Source organism: Ambystoma mexicanum, chromosome 12 (genome assembly GCF_040938575.1).
Source record: "Ambystoma mexicanum isolate Mex_15411 chromosome 12, UKY_AmexF1_1, whole genome shotgun sequence".
NCBI classification, from domain to species: Eukaryota; Metazoa; Chordata; class Amphibia; order Caudata; family Ambystomatidae; genus Ambystoma; species Ambystoma mexicanum.
Window position 1 is genome coordinate 160,466,711 of NC_090936.1, and position 25,317 is coordinate 160,492,027.

The following is a 25,317-nucleotide window of genomic DNA, read 5'->3' on the forward strand; positions in this document are numbered from 1 at the left end:
CTGTGCCACTTGACCGGCTAATACAAACACATTTCCATTCTTCAGTTAAATCATATTTTACTTGCTTAAAAAAATCCTCTCATTGGGAATTGGACTTATTTTTACTCCCTAAAAAAAAAAATCTGTTCCTCTCCCAACTTTAAAGAATACGGAGTAAAATACTTCCAAATCTTATCTGGAGCACATCAGAAGACCGTTTTGAGCGTGTATTGGTAAGGCTTGATTAGAGTGAGCTCAAAGAATTCCCTTGAGGAGGTGTTTTGGGCAGGCAGCGGCATGCACTGGATGGGAATGGTCATAGGGATTAGCATGGCCATGGGCAGTGAATTTGTTGGCAAAAAACCAAACGCCTACAAGCTTTGGGTGGTCAGTCAAAAGGCCGAAAAAAAATATCGAATGACAAAAATCTCAAAAAAAAATCTCAAAAAGAAATTGATTTTTTAAATTTATTTATATGTATTTTTGGGGTCAGGTAAGTAAAAAAAAAAAAGGGTAAAATAAAAAATGAAAAAAGGGGGGTTGGGGGGAACCCCCCCCCATTTCGGTGTTTTTTTTTTTTTTACATTTTTTTCGAGATTTTTTTTTCTGTCTTTTCACTATAAACCCAAGCTTTGTGTCCCTCCTCATATGCCAAATCTCCCTATCTGTAGTCTAATGCAATAATTCTGGCTTATAGCTGGCACTTGGCTAAAAATGTGTGAATTCTACCAAAAGGACACAGTGTTCCTTAAAATAACCACAAACGATTGTGGGAACATGGGGGGTGGGGGATGGTGGGTTTGAGGGGGGGACCAAAGGTACATCGGTGCTACTCGTATTGGGCGTATGTAAACGTTTTTTTTTCTTCCAACCTGCATGTTCTCTTTAAATCTCCAAGTTAGAAAGCAACACGATCATTCATGCCCTAAATTAGATGTTCTTCGGTGTGTGAAACTTTCATCCAATTCCATAAGTCGGTCTTTGTGCAATTGGAGGGAAATGAGCTTGTCTATGATGGCGATTATCCCTCATAGAAGGGTACTCCTTCATGCAGGGCTGGATGAAGAGCCGGATGGCTCTTTCCTGGCCTGGTCTAAGTGGTAGAGACCTGATCTAATGCCCATCGCAACAAGCTATTCCTGTGTAATTCATATCTTTGTCGGGGATAGATCATATACACATAGTTGAGTACAGGCTCCCCCACCCTTCCACACATTATGGTAGAGGTAGTAGCCAACAGCCATGAATTCCCCTGTCGCTTTGATCAGGAAACAGTCATTAACTAATAAAACAAAATGTATTCACCATTAATATTACAAAGCAAGTATTAAAACACATAATAGGTCATACGGTAGCACAGCTCATGTGCTTAGTATATTTTTCACAGAATCTGTCCTAACTACAGCACAAAAACAGTGTGATTAGTAAACAGTGTGATTGTGTTGGTCATAGGTAAGCTATATTGGTCGACACTCTTGTGTTTCCAGCTCAGAAGTAAACTGTTGTCGCTTCCAGTTTACATTTATGTTGTTCCCTCAGGGCTTTCTTCAGGACAGTACAGCTTAACACAGTGTGGTCTACTTCTAAACTGCAGAGACAATGAGGAGATGCCCAAAGCCTAAAAGTGTAGTGTCTTGGGCTACTTGATGTTGCACTGTCACCAATACAGTGGTTTGCCTTTGTTCTCTGGTGAATGCTGGTAGCGTGGTTGGTCGACTACAGAGTGTTCTTACTGCTGCACTTTAATAATTTCTTCTTGAAGGAGTACTTAACTGCCATACATTCAGACGCAACTCCTCTTCTTGTTCTGCGTCTGAAACGGACACAGGTCTCTCGTCTTCCTGATTCTACGGTCTCAGCAATAGAAATGAGACCACAACCCGGGCGTTATACACTGGCCCCACAGTTTCTGCACAGACTAATAACTAAACCGATATTGGCAAGAAATTGAGCCATGAACTACTTTTTTCTGAAAAATTGATTTTTGGCATCATTCTACTGGTGTGTGGAAACATCTTTCAGCCTCTCGACTTCGATATAGAGAGTGCTGGGGTTCAAGCTACTAAGGTGGATGCCGAATATGCTCCTGTCCTTTATTTTTATTTTCTTAAAAATAACCTCTCCAACTCTTGTGCTATCTATTTTCTTCTTTTATTTTATTTGCATGTACGTTTGTTCTGTCTACCAGAAGCCATGTGGTACAACCTGACTTAGCAATTAAGTGGACTTGCCCAAGATTTGCTTTCTCGTTCCTCTGTTGCGGCTAGACCTCATCATATTGTGGTACACATTTCAGAATGCACTCTGCCTAGTGTGGTGGCCCATAATTACATGCCCCTGTTATTGCAAAAGGTTTCACATTGTTGCAATATCCTGCATTGTAGTTGTTACCCTGCAGCATCATTAAATTGCATTGTTACGTATGCACGTAAGGGATGTGAGATGCTCCCGCACTAGACTTGGCCCAGCCTGTGCTCAAATACACATACCACTAGCTACCCACCTCTAACACACCGAAAGGTGGCTACTTGTCAGAAATTTACCTCACAGTAGGAATTTCATAGGATTATATCTCCCACCATAGACAAAGAAATGTGTTTAGCATATTTTAATTATTATATCAAACAACATGGTAAAACAACATAAAAAACCTATTTCCAGCGTTCGATATTTATAGAAACACAAATGGGCGGAAGAAGCAGACACCAAAACATTTGCAATGTACAATTTGCGTGATGTTAGTAAGGGTGTATTTTGATCGCATTTTCAATTATACAACAGCATGGTATAATAGCGTCAACATTTGAATATGTTTCTAGGGAGAAGGACAACACGGTTGCAGTTTAAACTCGTCAGTAAAGTCCAACGCCCCGTCTTCAGGATGCGATAGGTTAACGAAACACGTTACACTGGCAACATGGCGCCTATTTGTCAGTGTAGTGACCTAAAAAGATAAATAAAAATTGTTTTACTCAAACATGATAAAAACGGTGATGGTGGTGTTCGTGTGCATACAAAACAAGTAGCCAGGTTGCTAACCTTAAAAGTGATTTCTTTTGGTGTGATGGGCAAAGCGATTGCATGAATCAATTTAATTGAGGCGGCAGACCAGTCCGTCTTAAGAATTCAAGCTGTAAATCAATACGTAAATTTATTTAGATTTTTGTTGAAACAAGTAACATATTCAACCAACAATAGTTACATTTTGATATATGAATCAATCATATTTACCACTTTATGTGTAAGGCAGGGATTATTGTTTCAAGTCCTGCAGAGAAATTTCAGTAATGCTTGAAAGAAACGCAAATCAGGTGAAACCTGTGAAATTGAAAGGCTTTTCGCATTTCTTTTAGATTCCATGATGCATTATGGGACATGTAGTATCCGGAATACCATAGAAACTCGGTACACTACTGAAATTTCTCTGCAGGACTTGAAACAATAATCCCTGCCTTACACATAAAGTGGTAAATATGATTGATTCATATATGAAAATGTAACTATTGTTGGTTGAATATGTTACTTGTTACAACAAAAATCTAAATAAATTTACGTATTGATTTACAGCTTGAATTCTTAAGACGGACTGGTCTGCCGCCTCAATTAAATTGATTCATGCAATCGCTTTGCCCATCACACCAAAAGAAATCACTTTTAAGGTTAGCAACCTGGCTACTTGTTTTGTATGCACACGAACACCACCATCACCGTTTTTATCATGTTTGAGTAAAACAATTTTTATTTATCTTTTTAGGTCACTACACTGACAAATAGGCGCCATGTTGCCAGTGTAACGTGTTTCTTTAACCTATCGCGTCCTGAAGACGGGGCGTTGGACTTTACTGACGAGCTTTAAACTGCAACCGTGTTGTCCTTCTCCCTAGAAACATATTCAAATGTTGAAGCTATTATACCATGTTGTTGTATAATTGAAAATGCGATCAAAATACACCATTACTAACATCACGCAAATTGTACATTGCAAATGTTTTGGTGTCTGCTTCTTCCGCCCATTTGTGTTTCTATAAATAACGAACGCTGGAAATAGGTTTTTTATGTTGTTTTACCATGTTGTTTGATATAATAATTAAAATATGCTAAACACATTTCTTTGTCTATGGTGGGAGATATAATCCTATGAAATTCCTACTGTGAGGTAAATTTCTGACAAGTAGCCACCTTTCGGTGTGTTAGAAGTGGGTAGCTAGTGGTATATGTACGTTTTGTTCTGCTGTATCTCTCCTCACATACCACAGCCCCCTTAAAAAATTGAGGAAACCCTTGTGCTCACAACACTTGCTTATCCCTGTGCTCAAATACAACCATGCAGAATGTTTGGTAAATTGTAGGCACTGCAGCTATAATTAGTTGGTGTCTTTCAGAGAAAGGTACCAGTGGTGTGTCGAAAACACCCTCCCTTAGGATGAATCCTTTCTGAGGGAAACTAATTCGAATTCCAGGTGGTACGTTTGCATGAGTGAGGAAAAAGTAAATGATCTGTACATGGACAAATTAACGCACGTGCTACATATTAAAACACAAATCCTCCCAGCTACGAAGTTTTCATGTGCTTCGATGTATGGGGTTGTTTTTGGCAACCAAGCTGACCTTTTAGGCCAATTTACCAACTTATTGTCAAAAAGTATAAGAAACACTATACATCAGAAATATGTTGAGCTAAGCAGTTCATAGCAAAGTCTGTGGTTCTGAAAAGAAGTAGCCTTGTTATTCCGCTTGTTTAAAAGTGATATTATTTGTATTTTTACAGCATCGACGTCCACAACACCGGACTTCATTGTAGCTCTGGCGGTCAGGCCTGCTCCCCCAAATGCCGGAGCAGGAAGGACAGCCATCGCGCAGAGCGAGAGTTCTTGCAGGGGGCTACAGTTGTCGATACTTTGAATGGAGCGGACGATGCTTTTGGACTTAGCACAGACAGCCTGTCTCACTTAAGGAGTCCGTCTGTGCTGGAAGTGAGAGAAAAGGGCTACGAACGCTTGAAGGAGGAGCTTGCTAAAGCTCAACAGGTACATGTTGAACTTTGATGCGTTTAGTTTTATTTCTCCGTTCTTTATGAAAATGCGCTGACTTATTGCATGGAAACCTTGTGTAACATACTAGTTGTGTTTCTTCCCCTGGAGTATTTCCTTCAGTTGCACCCTCTTGAATATATACCCTTCCAGAAGAGCATCCTGAAACATGTGAAAGTTATGCATTGTGCCCTGTATACTGGTAAATGCAATTCTGGTAAACATGCAGCAAATACTCAGCTATATATAACCCTAGTGGTTTTATCATTAAGGGGTTTGGACCATTTTAGATAACTTTCTGACTGTTTAAGCTAGAGATGAGCTATAAATTATTATATTGAAGGTAGTGGTGATTCAAAATGCCAACACTACATGGTAATTTTATGTCATGCGTGATAACTATATTTCTGATGTTTGTTAATCTGCTTAGAATCACATGCTGTGCATAGGTCCGACATCCAGTGGTCACTGCAGAGTATTGCATTTTGTTTTTCGTAGTCGAAAAGGGGACGTCGACAAGGCGTGTCTGTAACACTATCCCTATAGTGACGTGTGTTGTACCCACAATCCCTCACGCGTCGAGGTCCCTCAGATTGTTTTTTTCCGCCCAGCTTATGGTCGCCTTACGCGGAGCTCCTGGAGAGACATTGCAAAACACTTACTACGGAACTCGGTCCTTAATTTATACCTATTGTTAAAGATCCCTCCCCTCGACGTTAGCTGTGAAGCTGTTTCTCCGCCGAGCAAGTTTTCGACGGAGGGGAAGAGACGGAGGAGATCCTTCGGCGCTGCCGAACACGTGGCCAGGCCTCGCCGGCCAACATACAGTAGGGAGAGTGGGGGTTCGAACTTTTATCTTCTCGTCGAGAATGTCTTTCTTTCTCCCCTATCTCTCCCTTGGGGTTGTTATCACCAGTTTTTATTGCCTCAGCTATGGAGAGGACACCGTTTAAGTTTTGCCCACGCTGTAGGGGCAAATACACTTGGAAGGACAAACACAAGCTCTGTAATCGTTGCTTGCCCCTCGATCATAAAGAGGACAGCTGCGCGGCCTGTAAGCTCTTGAAACCAAGAACTCTTAAAGAACGGAAAGTTAAGAGGTGGGCGGACTACGCTATGTCGAAGTCAGTTTCCTCACCCGACGCCGCTGTTACAGAAAGTGACGAGGAGGGTGATAACTCGACGTCCGTTACGGAAGTCATTAACCCCCAGAAGGAGCGCTCGCGCTCCACGACGTCCGTCCCCGGCCCCGACGGGCTCGGCTCACGCCCTGCTTATGGGGATGAACACCCCGGCGACAAGGACGCACACAGACCCCATAGGCCTAAGCACACAACCCACGGCTCTTCTTCGTCGAGGACGAAGGATCCATCAGCGCCGAAGGGGACGCAGGGCACTCCGGCGTCTACCTCAGACCGTAAGGGTCTCAAGCCCCACCCGCAAACGCAGCCGCGACCAGCGATTGGGCTTTCATCTAACACGGGCGCTACCTCAAAAACATCCGACGTAACGCTCCATAGAGCGGCCGCCGAGAAACAACGCGTAACGCAGGCAACGTCGACTCCAGAACCCTCTACTGACGAACTCGTTGTCGAGAGCCTGGCGAGAATTGTTTCCGAAGACAAACGTAAGCGGACGACGAAACAGACGTCGAATACCGCACCAAAAGATATAGAAACGCCGAAAAAGCACAAGAGTAGCCAGGAACTGCCCCCTTCATCTAAGGGCACTTCTGAACTACCGGAGGGCTTTTCTGAGGGCGACGGAAACCTTACGTCGACGTTGTGGGAGCGTTCTAAGCGTTTGGAAGGTGAAAACACTGATTTCCCCCCGCTAGACTATTCAGGGGTTCCCCATGAGACCCTTGAAAGACTCCATTCTTGTATGGAGAAAATGGAAAGGTTTTTGGGTAGCCAAAACCCACCCACACCCAAAAGACCAAGAGAATGGACCCAGGATGACCCTAGGGTCAAGATTCCTAGGCTGTTTCCCCCTTCTACAGACGCATATGACCTCACTGAAGAGGAGCAATACCTCCAGGAAGATGAGGAGTGTTTGGGTGGAGAGGAAGAACATGAGGAAGAGGGGTTTGAAGAAGACCCTTACACTAGTGCAGGAGCTTTTGAAGAAGATACAGCTACCTCACAGCCCTGGCAATCCCCATCAGTGCAGCCTTGGCAATCCCCATCAGTGCACTCAGACCCTGATGTCTTTCACCCTTCTCCTCCCAAGGACTCACCTATTGGAAACACATCCCCCATAGATGACCAACCTTCACTTAATGCACTATTGCGCAAGGCAGCAGCGCATTTTGAAATAGACACAGGGGAGACTCTTCCGGACATAGACTTTGTAGAAAAAGTTATTAAAGAAAAAGCCCCGGTTAGTCAGTCTATTCCGCTCCTGGCTTCTATAAGGAGAAGAATAACTCCTTCCCTTTCCAATCCGGCCTTAGTCAGAGGGGTCAACCCTCGGATAGAAAAGCTCTTCAGCCCTTCGTCCTCTGACCCTTTGTACATCAGGGGACATTCTATTCCGGACTCCCTTGTAGTTACTAATACAAGAAAAAGAGCAGGGGTACCAGTATCCACTAGTGAGGCACCACCTGACAAAGAGGGCAAGAAGCTCTATGCACTTGGGAAGAGAATCACGACCTCCGCCGCCTTCTCAACTAGGATTGCAAATAACAATTCCCTACTAGCTAGCTACGCAGATGCACAGTGGAGCAAGCTGCGCAGCGAAGCAGAGGACGCACCAGAACCCCTGCGTTCACGCCTGCTAGCTATAATCTCAGAGGGAACTCTTGTAAACCAGGGCATCGTAAAGCACTCCTTAGATGCCGCAGAGACGGCTGGCCGTTCCCTGGTTCAGGGAATACTTCTCAAACGCCATGTCTGGCTGCGCAATTCGAGATTTAAGCCGGAAACCCAGGCTTCCCTGATAAATAAGCCCATAGAACAAACACATCTGTTTGGGAAAGCAGTTGATGAGGCCCTAGAACATGCGAAGAAAGAGTTTGATACCATCAAGACTCTTGACCAAATTTCTAGGCCACCTAACAGACGCAGCTATGGCAATAGACGCTCCTTTCGTGGCCAACGCCAGCAGCAAGGCCAACAGCAATTTTACTCTGCTACCAACTGGCCCTCTAACCAAAGCACCCAGTTCAGTCAAAGAGGCCAACGTCGTGGCAAAGGAAGAGGTCGCGGCTCCAGCCCCAAAGGTCCCACGCCCAATACCAACAAATGACCCGAAGATTCGGGTCCCCTCCCATGCATCACCGGTCGGGGGCCGGCTAACATCGTTCCTTTCAGCATGGGAGGGAATAACGTCAGACCACTGGGTATTATCCACCATAGCCCACGGATACTGCATCGAATTCAACGGTTCCCCGAAATACAGACCCCCACGGAACCGACGCATGACACCGGAACACCTCACTATTCTTCTTCAAGAAGTAGAAGAGCTACTGAAAAAAGAAGCTATAGAGGCTGTCTCCCTATCTCAGGTAACAGAAGGTATTTATTCAGTGTACTTCCTTGTACCCAAAAAGGATTTAACCATGCGCCCTGTATTAGATCTGCGCCCAGCGAACAAGTTTGTCAAACCCCAAAAGTTTCGTATGGTGACCTTGCAGGAAGTAATCCCACTGTTATCACAGGGGGATTACATGACAACACTAGACATGAAAGATGCATACTTTCATATTTTAATGTTGCCAGCGCACAGAAAATACCTCAGGTTCAAGATAGAGGACAAACACTACCAGTTCAGAGTACTACCCTTCGGGATAGCATCTGCACCAAGGGTATTCACGAAAGTACTGGCAGTGGCAGCGGCCCACCTGCGCAGGTTATCCATCCCGGTATACCCTTACCTCGACGACTGGCTCATAACAGGGGATTCTTACGAAACATGCTTCTCCAATACCCAAAAGACCATAGACCTTTTGTCCCAACTGGGCTTCTCCATCAACGAAAAGAAGTCCAGCTTAGACCCCAGCCAAATCAAACAATTCCTAGGGGCTCTAATTCGAACAAAGAACGGCCTCGTCTTCCCCTCCAACGAGAGGGTCCAAAACATGCTGTTTCAGATCCCCTATTATGTGGCAGGTCGAGAGGTGACGGTACGCAAAGCAATGCGCTTGCTAGGGATGATGGCGTCATGTATTTATTTGGTACCTCACGCGCGCTTGCTCATGCGCCCAATGCAAGAGTGGCTTTACAGCCAGTGGTGTCAGGCCAGCAGACAATGGGACGATCTAGTGGTGGTCTCGCAGGCCTTGGTCCTCTCGCTACGGTGGTGGACAAAGGAAAACCTGTTATTAGGGAAAACTTTTGCCACACCCGCAGTGGAAGCCACTCTAACCACAGACGCATCCCTTACAGGATGGGGGGCTCACCTATCCCATCAGACTGCTCACGGAGTGTGGACTCCGAGCTTAGCATCCAAGCATATAAGCCTTTCAGGAACACTTACAAGGAAAGACAGTGATGGTCCTCACAGACAGCACCACAGCCATGTACTACCTCAACAAGCAAGGGGGCACTCACTCTCCAGGACTGTCCAAGCTGTCCCAGAATATATGGAAGTGGGCTCTCAAACGCAACATGTTCCTACTATCACAACATGTACCAGGGGAACTCAATCTGCTAGCAGACAAACTCAGCAGAGACTTCCTCCTGCCCAAAGAGTACGAATGGCAATTGCACGAAGACATCGTCTTAGACGTCTTCACGCAATGGGGATTCCCGGAAATAGACCTGTTCGCAACCCTGGAGAACTCACAATGCCAAAGTTACGCCTCCAGGTACCCCCAGAACCAGTCCAAGGGGAACGGTCTGTCGATTCAATGGTCAGGGAAATTTGTTTACGCCTTTCCCCCGACTCCCCTCCTCAACAAAGTGGTGCACAAGATGCACCAGGAGCAGGTTACCATGATACTAGTGGCCCCAATGTGGGCCCGGCAGCCATGGTTCGCTCACTTGATGGAGATGTCCCTATCTCCCCCAATGAAACTTCCCTGCCCGTAAACATGCTGTCACAAGACAAGGGCAGGACACTGCATCCATGCCCTCAGACCATGAACTTAGCAGCCTGGCTCCTGAGATCATAGAATTTGGACATTTACATCTCCCACAGAGATGTATGGACATCCTCAGGGAAGCCAGAAAACCTAATACTCGCCACTGCTATTCTAGCAAGTGGAAAAGATTTGTCATCTGGTGTAGAGGTAAGAACATCAACCCGGTTGACTGCTCTGCCACTAACATTATTCTGTACTTGACCCATTTACTGGATTCAGGTCTAGTGTTTAATTCCATTAAAGTCCACCTAGCGGCACTTTCTGCATAACCACTTCCATTAGAAGAGTAAGTGAACTACAGGCTCTTTCTGTACTAGACCCCTTCGTAACAGTTCACAAGGATAAGGTGGTTCTACGTACACACCCAAGGTTTGCACCAAAATTCATCTCGAAATTTCATGTAAACCAGTCTATAGAACTACCAACGTTCTTTCAAAACCCTTCCAGCTTGGGAGAAAAAAGTCTGCATACACTAGATGTACGCAGAGCTGTCATGTTCTACATGGAAAGAACCAGAACACTGAGAAAGACTAATCAGCTCTTTGTCTCGGTGGCAGCAGGAAGAGAAGGAGATGCAGTTTCTAAGTCCACTATATCTAGATGGATTGTACAATGCATCACTCTCTGTTACACTCTTGCTAAGAGAGAACTACCCTTCAAGCCAAGAGCACATTCCACTCGAGGCACTGGGGCTTCCATAGCATTCATTGCAAATGTTCCCCTTGAGTCCATCTGCAAAGCGGCTACCTGGAGTTCTGTACACACCTTTACAAAACACTACTGTCTAGATGCACACTCTAGATCTGACTCCCAGGTGGGACAGGCAGTATTAAGACATCTTTTCTCTACTGTTCCTTCTCATAACCCACCGCCAACTCCGGGTACTGCTCGCTAGTCTATGCACAGCATGTGATTCTAAGCAGATTAACAAACATCAGAAGACAATGCATTACTTACCGTAAAAGCATTTCTGATGGTTGTATCTGCTTAGATTCACATGCGCCCGCCCTTCCTCCCCGCTCGGATGGAAGGAACATAGACATCCTTTCCTATATTTCTCTCTTTTCTGTACTCACTCACGTCTAGAAGGCTCCCTCAGGGCAGAAAAATACAAACAGAGGGACCTCGACGCGTGAGGGATTGTGGGTACAACGCACGTCACTATAGGGATAGTGTTACAGACACGCCTTGTCGACGTCCCCTTTTCGACTACGAAAAACAAAATGCAATACTCCGCAGTGACCACTGGATGTCGGACCTATGCACAGCATGTGAATCTAAGCAGATACAACCATCAGAAATGCTTTTAAGGTAAGTAATGCATTGTCATATATATATAATAGCTTTTTTTTTTGTGAGCCTCTAATTTTGAATAGCAACTGGACCTACATAATTATAAAGCTTATGAGCTAACAGTGAACATATTGGGCTATATGTGTTCCCTCCCAAGTGGAGCTTCTTCAGGGCCTTGTGCACAGTAAAGGTGAAACTGATGAAGATGAATCTGATTTCCTCGATTTTGACCTTACATTTTATAACGTTACTGTAAGCAGTACTCTGAATGAACCCAGTTGTTCTAAAGATATATTTGTTCATGGGGGTTATACGTAGCAATTTTAATAAATTCCTTTGGTGGTTTTTCTGATACATTTTTCACTGGTGTATCATTTGTAGATCAGGAACGTGTACATCTGAGTGAAAGGTTTGCGTGGTAGGCAGATGGGACAATAGGGGCTGATCACTGACACCAAGTGTATGAGTGCCTTTGGTAATTTGTTGCAGCATATCACTTGTGGATCACTTTAATCTAGTGCAGAAAAACTGTTTTTTCATGCCCTAATTTCAAATATGATGCTCTAGAAATGTTTGTTGTACTTGTGTTGCACCATTTTCTGCATTCTTTTTTGCTTTAGTAACTTAAGCGCAAATATGACAAGACAAACATATTTTGAATAAAAGCTCTGAACTTTCTGTGTAATGCACACAGGCCTCCTTATTTTTGAAGTGTTCCGATACAAGTCTTTCTAATGGATAGTGTCCTGCCACGTTTCCTCATCTTTAATATACTCAGATATCCTGAAATAGTCAGAAACGTTTCACAGCAGAGGGTGTCGTATGTCGACCTTGTGATCCCTCAGCGGCTTCTTTCCGCTTTTGACCGTGATGTTGGTATAAATAGCACGCACCGCACCCGTTGCCTCAGTTCCATTTTTACTCACAGCTACACTTAGAAACGATTCACTCACCTCAGCAATTGCTTTCATTGCATTATCGAGTTTACTCGACAATTTGTACCCCGAAAACCTGGTTTAATAGATGTATGGATTGTGGCTCAAAGATGTCTATCACGGTCCCGCACCAGATATGTCTCGGGTGTTTGGGTACGACCCATAAGGTCGACGACTCTGGCTCTTGTCAGTAGATGACAGTTAAGATTTTAAAGGGGTAACTCGCCCTGGGTAGGCCTTCACCCAAGTCCTCTTCTACCACCCCGTTGAAGATGATATCTTAGGACGATAAGTTTGAGAGAAATTTCTCCTCTGGGGCCATGAAGCGCAGTCAACTTCAGAAGCGCTCTCGTCCTCCTCGGACTCCGTGCCCGATACAAATTGGGTATGTTTTCGAAGTAAAACTGATTGAAAAGCTGAGCTGGAGGATTTCCGGCTAAAAATGTTGGAGGCATTTTTGAAGGCGGAATCATCTTCCCCCTTCAATATAAATAAAAAAAAGGGTCCTGCCCAATTGCATCTCACAAGGGCGTCATTGAAATGTTCTGTTTGCGTGTCTTGGAGCCCAGACAAAAACACCTTGAAGGTTTCCTCGAGTGGTGTCGTCAGACTCGACACCTCAAACCACATTGAAGCCAGCAACTTCTCCTCATGCTCTGTCGAAGGTTTCGACGTCTCGATCTTTGAAGTCTACATTGTTGAATCCTTCGACATCCTCGCCGGGAGCGTCTAGCGCTTTTAAGCCTCTGGCTAAGAAGGACTATTTCAGTACCATGATCTCCGTATAGGAGGAGGATGAGGGGCAGGATGATCAAATCCCACTCTTTGGTTGGCATATGGCACTCCAAATGTTCCAGAGGAACGCATCTGAGAGGAATTGAGAATTATAGACCTAGTAGACACACTGAAGGATGCAAGGGGCCTGGACACTTCTCTATAGGTGGTGTTTGGAACATCTGAGGGCCCCGGGCATACTGATGCTTCTTATGGGTCAGTGATGTCAAAGGTTAGTGAATACCTTGGAGGGGTAGAACTGCTGTGGAGTTTGAACAGGATGACTAAACAGACATCATTGACAAGGGTCCTCCAAAGGATCCTTTTCTTCCTTTCCACACAGCAGTGAGAAATATGCTTGACTGTTGGAAAAAGCCAGACACCACTCCAGCTGTTAATAAGGATTTCAACAAGAAATATAGGCTTCCTCTTGGGATGCGGAGTACCTTTTTCAACAAGAGTTTGGTGGTTCAAGCTGCAGCCTCAACATCCAAGGGGGCTGCACATCCCACTGTTCCACCGGACAGGGATGATACAAAATTTGACACCCTTGGGAAGCGAGTGTTCTCTGCAGGAGGCATGGCATTGAAAGCGGTTAACTCTACTTGTGCCCTGGGCACATTTTCTCATACTCTATGGGAAGTTGTGGCGATGGCTGCACAGCACATGCCTGAGGGGGAAGAGCGAAGGATTCCTAAACATTGTACAGGATGGCAAGGAGCCATATGCCAGTCCTTGCAATCTGGGCTAGGCACTGCACACTGTTAGTCGCGCCATGGCGGTGGGTACAGTGACAAAGGGATTTGCTTGGCTGCAGAATTCATGCTTTGCGAGGGTGCTGGATATGCTCTTTGAGGGTTCTCAGCTTTTCAGGTCAAAAGCTGATGAGTCTGGAGAAGCTTCAGTTTTAGAAGGCTGCTGCTAAGTCCTTGAGTGTGGTGATAACCAACCTCTGCAGGACCATTCCACTCCTCTGGGTTGGAGGAGTGTAGGTCTTTCAATTTTATTTCTCCGTGTGAAGAGTGCAAGGGCAGCTCTCTCAAAGGGGTCAGAGGAGACAACCTCGTGGTTCACGAGGCCGTGGTGGCAGGATCGCCTCAACACCTCTACCTTTTTGCCATCCGCACCCACAGCAGCACTAAAACCACTTTGAGAGCTTAGTTGACAGGACAGTGGTGTGAGGCAGGTTGTCTCAGCATCTGGAAGAGTGGCAAAGTATTACTTCCGATGCTTGGGCACTTGCTCATGGAACCTGCCTACCTTTCCAAAAAAGACCTCTGGCCTGCCCCCCAAACAAGGCCAGTACTTGAAGGATCTGGATCTGCTTCTCTTACTGGAGATCTTTACCCTGTTGGAGAAAGGTGCAATGGAGTTGGTACTTGCGGTAGAGAGAAATTGTAGCTGGTACTCATTATTTTCTAATCCCCAAAAAGGACGAAGGACTGTGACCCATCTTGGACTTAAGATGCTTGAACAAGTTCCTCAGCAAGGACAAGTTCCAGATGGTTACTGTTTCGCAGATCCTTCAGGCCCTTAAGTTCCAGGATTGGATGGTATTATTGGATTTTCTGGATGCTTACTTCCATGTGCCTATACATCATAAGCACAGGAAGTATCTAAGATTTGCCATTGTTAGTTCTCACTATGTTTTGTGTGCTGCCTTTCGGGGTCACCTATGCCCTGAGGGTCTTCACCAAGTTGATGGTAGGGGTGGCAGCTAATCTAAGGAGGGGAGTGATTCCCTTCTATCACTACCTGGACGATTGGCTGGTCAGGGCTCGTTCTCCCGAACAGGCTCTAGAGCAACATGTTTGTGCTGAGCCCCCCCCCCCTTGAGTAAACTTATTGTTGCTGAGCCCCCCTTTGAGTAAAAATATTACTTCTGGGCCCCCCCTAGATGCATATCGGCCTATATTTACTATTGAGAGTGACACTGTACTCACTTTTCAAAGAGCTGTGGGACCCCCAGACCTCCTTTAGGGATACTAGGGGTTTGAAGACCACCGCTCTAGAACATCTCAGCTGCACCTGCCACTCCCTCACTAGGCTAGGCTTCTCACAAAATTTCAAGAAGTCCCACATTATACCTTCCCAAAAACCTCAATTCATTGGAGCGTTCCTCGACACTTCCTTGGCGAAAGCTTCGCCACCCGAGGTAAGGGCTCAACACATTTCGGCGTGCACAATGTCTGCCAGCCTTCAACTTTCTGAGGTTGCTCGGTATCATGGCATCCTGCATTTTCCTGGTGCCAGAGGCTGAGATCCCTTCAGTGGGCCCTTAGATCCCAATGGTCATAGTTCTCCGGCAGAATGACCGACCTTATTCAGGTCACACAGCATCTCCTGTGGTGGGCCTGCAAGGAGAATTTGAAGGGAGAACCCTTTTGGCAACCATGGCCAGAGATCACAGTAGTTACGGACGCTTCCCTCACAGGGTGGGGAGCTCATGCAAACAATCTGACAATCAGCGGTCGTTGGTCTCCATCAGAGTTCAGACTACACATCAACCTTTTAGATCTGAGGGCAATCAGACTGGCGCTGATGGCATTTCTGCCCTCTGTGCAGGGGAAGAAAGTCGTGATAATGACTGACAACACAGTGGCCATGCATTATCTCAACGAGAGAGGGTCACTGCTACTGTGCAGAGAGGCAATGCAGCTCTGGTTTTGGGCAATGCAAGAAGGAATCTCTCTATCGGCCGTTCACCTAGCCGGCTAGGAATGAAAACGGTGGCAGATGCTTTGAGCCGGCAGAGCACAGTCTCTCAAGCGTGGGATTGGCTCAGGAAGTCCTTCTAGAGCTCTTCACCCTTTGGAGAACCCCTCAAGTGAATCTGTTTGTGTCCAGCATCAACCGGAAATGCAACCTGTTCTGCTCCAGGGAATTTCCTCTGAGAGGAGCTTTAGGGGTCGTTATGGAGTGGGAATTTCTGCTCCTATATGCTTTCCGACCAGACCCCGTCATTCCACATGTACTGAGGAGATTGAGAAAGTTTTGGAAGCCTATGACCCTGATTGTGCCAGGAGAACCTGGCATCCGGAACCTCTGAAAATTGCCATCTGTCCACCAATTCGTCTTTTCCCAAAGCAAGGACCTGCTCTCGCAAGAGGGAGGTCGCCTACTCCATCCAGAGATCGGGACCCTGAATCTTCATGACTGGTTTCTGAGAGGTTGAGATACAGAGATTGGGACCTCCCGGAAGATGTAATGGAGGTGTTGCCAGATGGCCAGCAACGAAAGCTCCATACCGCTGCCTTTGGAACAAGTTTAGCAGCTGGTGTTAAGAAAATAGACCCCATTCACCTGTGATACGCCTTCAGTGTTATTTCTTCTACTGCATCTAACCCATCAGACTACAAGTTTGTACGGCAAAGGGCTATCTGGCGGCGCAATCCATGTTTATCGTTCTCTGGAGCAGGGCTCTTATTTCAAACTCCCTACCGTCATCCAGTTTCTGAAGGGGTTGGCTTATATTTCTGCTGGTTCCTTTTATTGTTCCGGTTTGGGATCTCAGTTTGGTTTTGAGTTTCTTGTCGGGTGCTCCTTTCGAGCCACTTTACTTGTTTCCGCTCAGGATGCTCACTTTGAAAACTGTATTTTTAACTGCTAATAAATCAGCTCGCTGAGTTAGCAAGCTTTATCGTCTAAATGGCCTTTTACCACCTTCTACAAGGATAAAGTAGTTGTGAGGGTTTGCCCTTTTCTCCCAAAGGTGGTTTCAGAGTTCCATCTTGCGCAAAAGATTGTCTTGCCATGCTTCTACTCTCCTTCTCGTCCTTTTAAGGATTAAGAACGGCTCCACAGATTGAATCCCAAGACAGCATTGAGCTTTTATATCAACAGACTTGCTAAGGTCAGACAAGACGATCAACTCTTATAGGTTATGCTGGTGACCGGCTAAGACAGGCTGTTACAAAAATGTGTCTCAATGGATTACTCTGCTTTTCTGAATGCTACAATCTAGCTGGTAAGGAAGTTCTTGACGGTCTCTGGGCTCATTCAACATGAGGGGTGGCTACTTCGCCAGCCTTGCAGAGACGGGTGTCGGTGCGGGACATTTGTAGTGCTGCCACCTGGCCTTCTCTGCATACCTTCACAAAATATTATTGCCTGAATTCTCTATCAGACCAGGACGCTACATTTGGGAAAGCTATTTCCTCCCACTCATTCCTCATCGCCCTCTCAACCTACCCCTCTATCTTTTGGGAGAATGTCTGTGTTTTACATCTCCTCTCCGTTAACGTTCACGTCTTTTTAATATTCGAGGCGACTATGCTTAGGGGAGGGGAAAAATACAAATTGATGCAACGGGCGCAGTGCATTTATACTGACGTGGACATCACGGTTGAGGGCCGCTCAGGGACACGAGGTTGACTACACACAGCGACCTCTGCTGTGAAAAGTTTCCGAAGACGCAAGCAAGATATCGGAGTGTATCAAAGATGAGGAATACAAGAAAAAGCAGGCGGTGGATAGAGGAAAGCTACCAAAAGCTGCAAAGGAAGCTTTTTTAAATTTTTTTTGATCAAAGATGGCACAGAGTATTACAGAGAGCGATAAGATGATCTGTTTGGGATCCTAGTATCGTTTTATGGCAAGCCACAAGCCTTTAGTTGCACTTTCTGTTTTGGCTACCTATCCATCTTTCCTGACTAACTCATTATGCTTGTCATTGGAAGTGGCAAATACATTGGCATGCTGGATGGTGCCCAGTTTTTACAGCCCTCACATGGAGGTACCAAGCTCTTCCATATGTGTTATACGGGTGCTATGTTAGTTTGTGTAACTAGCATTTGCTGTTGCAGTGTTTTTTATTTCATATTTGTAGGATAAATGTTGCACTCGCCAAATGTTATCATTCTCAGAGAGGGGAAGTGCTGAATCGGCCTTGCTAGGATTTAGTACTACGATCTAAGTTGTGAACCCAAATTTCTGCATCACACGCTTAACCCATTACTAATCTTTCTTAACCATTGTGTAACTCAAACCTTCAAATAAACATTTCAATTTCATTTCCTGTGAACAATCAAGATATTTCCAAAAGAAAGATGTAAACGATACACACTGTAGTGTACACACCAACTATAAGCACACCAGTGAACAGAGAACGTTTTAGATCATTTATTGAACAGATTGGAACTTAGTTGTCGACAACTGCCAGGCTGCAAGCTGGATCTTCGGCCTCTCAGCATGTTTGTTTTGGTTTACCACCTTCTTTCTTCTTCTTTGCGAGAAAGGCAAAGCAGAAAGAGCACTTAATAGGAAAAGGAAACGTGAAGGGAGATTGGGGCTGTAGGGTAGGGTACATGTTGTTGTTGGGGGAGTTTTCCTAAAGTCCACTTGAGGTAAGACTTAATAAAACTATCCTTATGGTATACAGGTACCCAACTCTTAGTATCAGTCATGGAACCTTGGTAGATTGGTAGAGCAGTAAGGCTTATCATAAGAGTTAGATGTGAGCTGTAGGTCAGTACACAGAACCGAGTTAGTACAGTAGTCCAAAGAAACACTTACACCAATAAACCTTTATTAAAATATATATTTACACAAGGAATGTTTTAAAATACTTAGTACATTTAACCAACACACGTAGGATTACTTATAAATACTTTTCAAAGGCCACTGCTTAGTTTGAAGTTGCTCGTGGTTACAATTGTTACAGCATTTGACACTAATGACAGTTCTACCATATTATCGTAATATCGCGCACTCATATATGGTAATTGTATTTAGTTGGCCAAACCACAAAAGATAAAGTCAAAACAGTTGGTTTATGAAACGGTAGTCGAGCTTAAGGTTCCAAAGGCGGTTTTAGAGCTTAGACGCTTAAAGTCCAATCCCTAACTCGGTGTAAAAATCGGTTGGTAAAGGGCTCAAATTCTTACGAAGCAGCAGAACAGCAAAAGTTTCTGTGGATACTTTCAGTCTCTAGTTAAGGATGCTAGAAGTACAAGGCAACGGTGGAGACTCTGTTACAGGACTCGCAAAAAAAACACAAGCTTGCAGCTTGGGTCAGAGCTAAGAGTGGACACCTCTTTGTGCATGCCAATGATATAGAGCGACTTCTTGGTTTAAGGTAATCGATAACTCTTCACCCCACAGTACCTTAGGTTAGAAGAAATGTTTGTGGCTGGATTCTCCTCTATGCAACATTGAACAACACAGTCTCCTGATTTCTTTGTATGGTGATGAAAGGCAGGACCCTGAACGGGATGTCTCAGTAGCAGTCTCGAGAGAGAGGATCTCTGGCATGGATTTCTTCAACTTCTCTGGTTGTCTGCGTTTTTGGCACCTTTTTTGCAGCACCAACAAAAGACACAATGGCGAGGGGACTTGGAGGAGTCTGATTGTGTTTCTGGAGATTCACCTTGAGCTCAGCAAAGACTTGCACAGATTCAGCCTTGGAAAGACATTGCACTACAAATGGGTCGGTGTCCTGGTATTGGCGGTCTGCAGCTCTGGAAAGGTACAGCAACTCGGGAGATGGCTCAGATTGTAGTTAGTCTTAGGGCTGGTTGGTCCCACTAGCCAAAGTGAAGGAGTCCTCCTCTTCGGAGCTCCTCTTTCGCATCAAAAACTGAGTCAGGACTGCAGTGGACACTTCAGTGTTGCCAAGGGTCTGCAGGCATCTCTGGTCGTCTCCCTTCCCCCTTCCTGAAAGGGGCAGGTGACTGTGCAATCAATACAGCCAGCCTCCCCAGTGGACACTGGTTCTATTCAGGCAGACAAAGGGCAGGAGAGTGAAAAACTCCTTCCCCCCCACCCCCACTTCCTGCCTGCCCAGATGCACTGGATCCTTGACGGGAACCCCAAAGGATTCCCGTCAAATGAAAAACACACGCACAGGGGACCTGCCTGTTATACAGAGATGGCGTTTTGTGAATTGGAGAGACCGGCTTCCCTCAGAGAGTGTGTCTCCAACCATTGAGCACAAGTTCATGTGCAAGCAGGCCACCAGAGCTGGTGTCAGACCCTCTAGGGAGGCAGATAAGTATCTCTGAGACAAAATGGCGACTGTTGAGTGCAACGTCATGTGGAAGTCGCGGTTTAGCCTCAAAGCATTAGGCTTGCCTTCTACCTACAACATTGCCTTCGGGGTGGATTGTGGTGAGGCAGAGGATCAAGGGATAGATGTGACCTCATAGCATCGCCGGCTGAGACCGGCAGAGACAAATGGCTGAGGCTTTAAACACATAATTCATGTTGTTATTTGTGAAAAGTTTGCACTGCAGTGGTTAACCACCTAGCTTAGTTGAGCCTGTTGTCATGGCCACAGGCCCCAGCACACACAAACCACACCATCTAGTGACGGGGGCAATGGGTCACTTGTCCCACTCATGTCCCTTTGGGACTCAAACACAGAGGCTCTGGCTGGACTCAGTCCTGGCGCCTTTGGCGCCAGGCTCATATAAAGAAGTGAGCAGGAACACTTTATTTCAGTGCAGGAGTGCTTTTATTTCACAAGAACTTTCCTGGTGGTGTCAAAAGCCTTTATTCCAGAAAGTGCACTTCACTGGGTGTGGCTCCCTTGGCTGGGTCTTCACGTGCAGACTTGGGGAGTGGCAGGGTGTGGAGCTAGTGGGCGTGGCTTCTGAGACTCGGCTATATAAGCAGCCCCATCCTTCAGGCTGGTGCTTTGCGGTACATTGCACCTCCGTGCAACGAGACGCTCACCACCGTCAGGACCAGCAGCAGACTTACCTCATTGAATCCTGTGCTGCACCCGCTTGCTCACCTGGACTCCGGCGCTCCTCTACACAGCAGCAATCCATCTACCTGACAACACGCAGAGCTTGTTCTCAACGCCGCAGCACCCGCGAGCATCATTCCAGCGAAGCCGAATTCCTGGAAAGAAGACAAGACAAGGTTAGAATAACTACTGACACGTAATCATGGGTCGCGCTGCTATTAAAACCCACCCGCACCCCTAGAGGTTACTTACCAGTTACCAGACCATCGTAACTACTCACCTCCTATCTCTAGTGCTGCTTCAACCTCTGCAGCGACCGCCAGAACCACAGCATCACCTGCATGGGGAAAGAACAGACAAAGAGACATTATACACTGACACTAGATCAAGAACAAACTTAACAAATACACTTACGAAAGTCGAAAGACTAGCTGGCGAGTGAAACAAGGGACACACTTACCAGCAAGAGAAGTGGACTAGCCGCAGCCGGCCTGGGCAACCACGACAAGGGATCAGTGAAGCAACTCGGTCCGTTAGACAAGCGCCCCTGCCAGAAGTAGCAGGACAGAGAGCTCGCCATTCTCATTCAACAGGTGAGCCCTCCAGAGTTAGCACATTCCCTGGGAAAGCACATCTTGGGAGAAGAGGTCTGAAGAGGGGGTCAGAGCCGTAAACTGCATACTTACAACCCTCTAATATTCACACAGGAATCGTGCTGTCCTCTGCGACCATCCACATAGGCGCAGAAGAAAATCCAGACAAGAGAGGTTTCATCCCTGGGAGGGCTGCAACCATGCCCCTGCGCAGAAACCAGGTGAGCGTAACAGAACACGAAGACCTTCTACAAATCTGCCTGGGCGTTATGGAAACTTCTGAAACGGACCAGTTGGCCTAGTTACTGGGAGAGTTGTGGGCTGAATTTCATGCCTCAAGATAGGAAACAAATGTCTTAAAGAGGGATCTCATTGTGAACCGGGAACGCACTGATGACTGGTCTAGGCAGATACTCCAGGCACAGGCTGGCCAGGTCCCATTACTGGGATTGGCCCACCCCATCCCACCACCACATTCCACGCCCATACAGGTGGTTCTTCCAGGGGCGGTCCCTTAGCCCTGCCCAAACGTTTCACTGGTGATCCGAATAAGTATGCTATATTCGGGAACCAATGCTGCCGTCATTTCCTGTGCAAACCTGGGGCCTTTCCCAATGATCAATCTAGAGTGGCATTCCTACTTTCGTATTTGGGAGGAAGCGCGGCGGACTGGTCAGTACCTTTGGTAAATCAACATGACCCTTTGCTTCGAGACTTTAGGGGTTTTCAGCATAAAATGGAGAAATTGTTCGCACGGCATGCCCAAGGTCAAGCTCTGGACAACAAATTATTGTCACTCCAGCATCGTAACCAAGATTTGCTAACCTACATCACCTCCTTCAACCGTCTAGTGGCCCAAACAAACTGGCCAGAGGGTAAGAGAACTACGCTCTTCTACTGTGGATTACGAGAGGGACTTAAGGATGCTTTAGCCCAAGTAGTAAACCCCCGGAGGGATGCGCTGTGTACATCGATCTAACAGTGCAACTCGATCATAGGCTACAGAACCGGAAACTGGATCGAGCCAGAGCAGAGGGGCGGTCAGTCTATGTGCGACCTTGTGAAAATCAGACCAAAGCACATGAACAGTCAGAACCAATGTAAATCGGGGGCTTGCGGAGCCCTCTCACCAAAGCAGAGAGAGAAAAAAGGAGACAGCAACAGTTTTGCTTATATTGTGGCAAAGCAGGGCACTTTCTCCGACATTGTCCTGTGAAACCCCCAGGAAAACAGTCGGAGTAACTGACAAGAGTGAAGAAGAGGAGCAAGGCTCAGGAAACTCCAACGCCTGGCAAGCATAGGGGTCCACTTATCGAGCGGTAAAAAGGAACCTATACAGCCCTCCCACCTAGTCATTCTGGTACTCTTGGTAACCCACAAGCTGTGGGGAATTACCTCGACCAAGATTTGGCTATCCGGATAGGCCTTCCTCTCCAACAAAAGCAGAAATCAGAAACCGTCACAGCGGTTGACAGATCTCAGTTGTCATCCGGCCCAGTGACGCATTGTACCGAAAAGGTCCTGTTTTTGTGTCAGGACGGTCATCAACGGGACATCACCTTTGATCTCATCGGTGTACCTCAGTTCCAGATGATATTGGAGATGCTTTGGCTGGAAACCCATAACTCTCGGATCGATTGGCGTACAAGAGATCTGACCTTTCCCCCCGAACTGTGCTGCCATCTGTTACAACAAGAAGTGCTTAGTAAAAGATCACACTAAGCTGAGTTCAAAGAAAGAAATCATGTAGGCCTTACCAGTTCGCTACCATCTGAATACCTGGATTATCAAGATGTGTTTCAAAAAGAGCATGTGAATGTATTACCCCCACACAGAACGTACGACTGACAAATTGACCTGTACCCGGAGCGCAGATTCCCTGCAGTCAAATCTACACCCTTACGGAGCTGGAAAACCAGCATTTAAAAACATACCTAGATCAGTATTTGGCCAATGGCTTCATTCGTCCGTCCAAGTCCCTTGCTTCCTCATCCCTCTTTTTTGTACCTAAAAAAGGAGGGAGACCTGAGAACTTGCATGACTACAGAGATCTCAATCAGATCACGGTAAAAAACCGGTATCCGCTACCACCGATTCCCGAACCTCTGGATCAAGTAAAACACGCCCAAATGTATACAAAATTAGACTTACGAGGGGCCTATCACCTAGTGAGAGTCAAAAAGGGAGACGAGTGGAAGACAGCTTTTCGCACTAAATATGGTCTCTACAAAAACCAGGTTATGCCTTTTGGGCTATGTAAGGCCCCCACGGCGTTCCAATACTTTATGAACGTGCTCTGTGAACTATTGGACGTGTGCGCACTCGTCTATATCGACGACATCCTCATTTACTCAAACACCAAAGAGGATCATGTCAAACGTGTCTAGGCAGTATTAGAAAGACTTCGGCAACATCGACTATATGCCAAGCTGGAGAAATGCTTCTTTCACGTAACAGAGGTTGAATTCCTCGGTTTTGTACTCATGCCACAAGGAGTACTCATGGACACGCACAACGTAGACGGCATCCTCCAATGGCCCTCACCAACTTCCATGAAAGGTGTGCAAAGTGTGCTTGGGTTCGCAAACTTCTATCTTCGGTTCATCCCAGGGTTCTCCCAGATTGTTCACCCAATTACATCCCTACTACGGAAGAACAAACAATTTCAGTGCTCCATGGAAGCGGAGGAAGCCTTCAAAACTCTACAACCGGCATTTACCACAGCACCCATTCTACGTCACCCCTGACCTGAGTTACCATATGTGGTCGAAACCGATGCTTCCAACATTGCAATGGGGGCAGTTTTATCACAGCGAGTCCCCGAAACAGGACAATTACATCCCGTGGCATTCTGGTCTCATAAGTTTTCTGCTTTGAACTATGCGATCACCGATCAGGAACTGTTGGCGATCAAAGGAGCCTTTAAGGCAGTTCCTGGGGGCCACGCATACAGTCACCGTAATTACGGACCATCGTAATCTACAATATCTAAAGACCGCAAAAGCGCAATCATCACGCCGACTCTACTGAGCTCTTTTCTTTGCTGAATACGATTTTGCCATTACCTATAGACCTGGAGTACGCAATGGAAAAGCAGACGCCCTGTCGCGCATGAGTGAAGATGAAAAGGCATTCACCACACCTGATCCTGTGGCCACCATTCCCAAAGGACAAATTCTAAGCACACTTGCAACTGCTACCTCTTTGGACAACTTAAAAACGGATCTGCAACACTTGATGAACCCATTAGAACAACAGGAATGGCTGTCAAAAGGAGACCAGTAAACTATCAAGAACAATTCACCACATTTCCAGGGAAGACTACACGTCCCGGAGAAAAATCTTCAAAATCAAATCATAGCAAATGATAATGACTCTTTAATTGAGGGACATCCTGGAATAGCAAAAACTCAAGCTAAAATAAAGAATAACTACTTGGCGAAAGGATATTGTCCAGTTCATCTCAACCTGTGGTGTTTATGCACAGCACAAGTCTCAAAAACAAAGTCCTGCAGGTCTTCTACGTCCTTTGATGCTCCCCCCTGGCGCCTTGGCATACACTGTCAAAGGATTTTATTACAGATATCCCCCCCCCCCCCCTCTGGCGGATATACCACCATCTTGGTTATCGTGGATCTGTTCTCTAAAATGGCCCCTTTTATCCCTCGGCCTCTTTCTGGCTACAGTGTTTCTGGAACAGATTGTTAAACTACACGGATTTCCATCAGTATTAATATCAGACCGCGGAACACAATTTGCCTCAACACTTTGGAGAAGGTGTTGCAAGATTGCCAAAATCGACCTTCGATTGTCCACAAGTCACCACCCCCAAACCGATGGTCAGACCGAACGGACAAACCAGACCCTAGAGCAATACTTAAGATGTATGTTGCAACAAACCGAAGATACCTGGAAGGAGATACTTTGGTTGGCCGAA

At 46.0% G+C, this 25,317-nt stretch overlaps 1 protein-coding gene across 2 annotated transcripts in view; it reads left to right on the plus strand.

Moving 5' to 3' along the window:
• Positions 1–25,317, plus strand: part of RAB3IP (RAB3A interacting protein) — a 328,509-nt gene that overhangs the window by 93,873 nt on the left and 209,319 nt on the right. For both annotated transcript variants that reach the window (XM_069628233.1, XM_069628234.1), the window contains exon 3: positions 4,748–5,006. In XM_069628233.1, the coding sequence (XP_069484334.1) occupies positions 4,748–5,006 (259 nt within the window). The remainder of the gene's footprint in view (positions 1–4,747; positions 5,007–25,317) is intronic.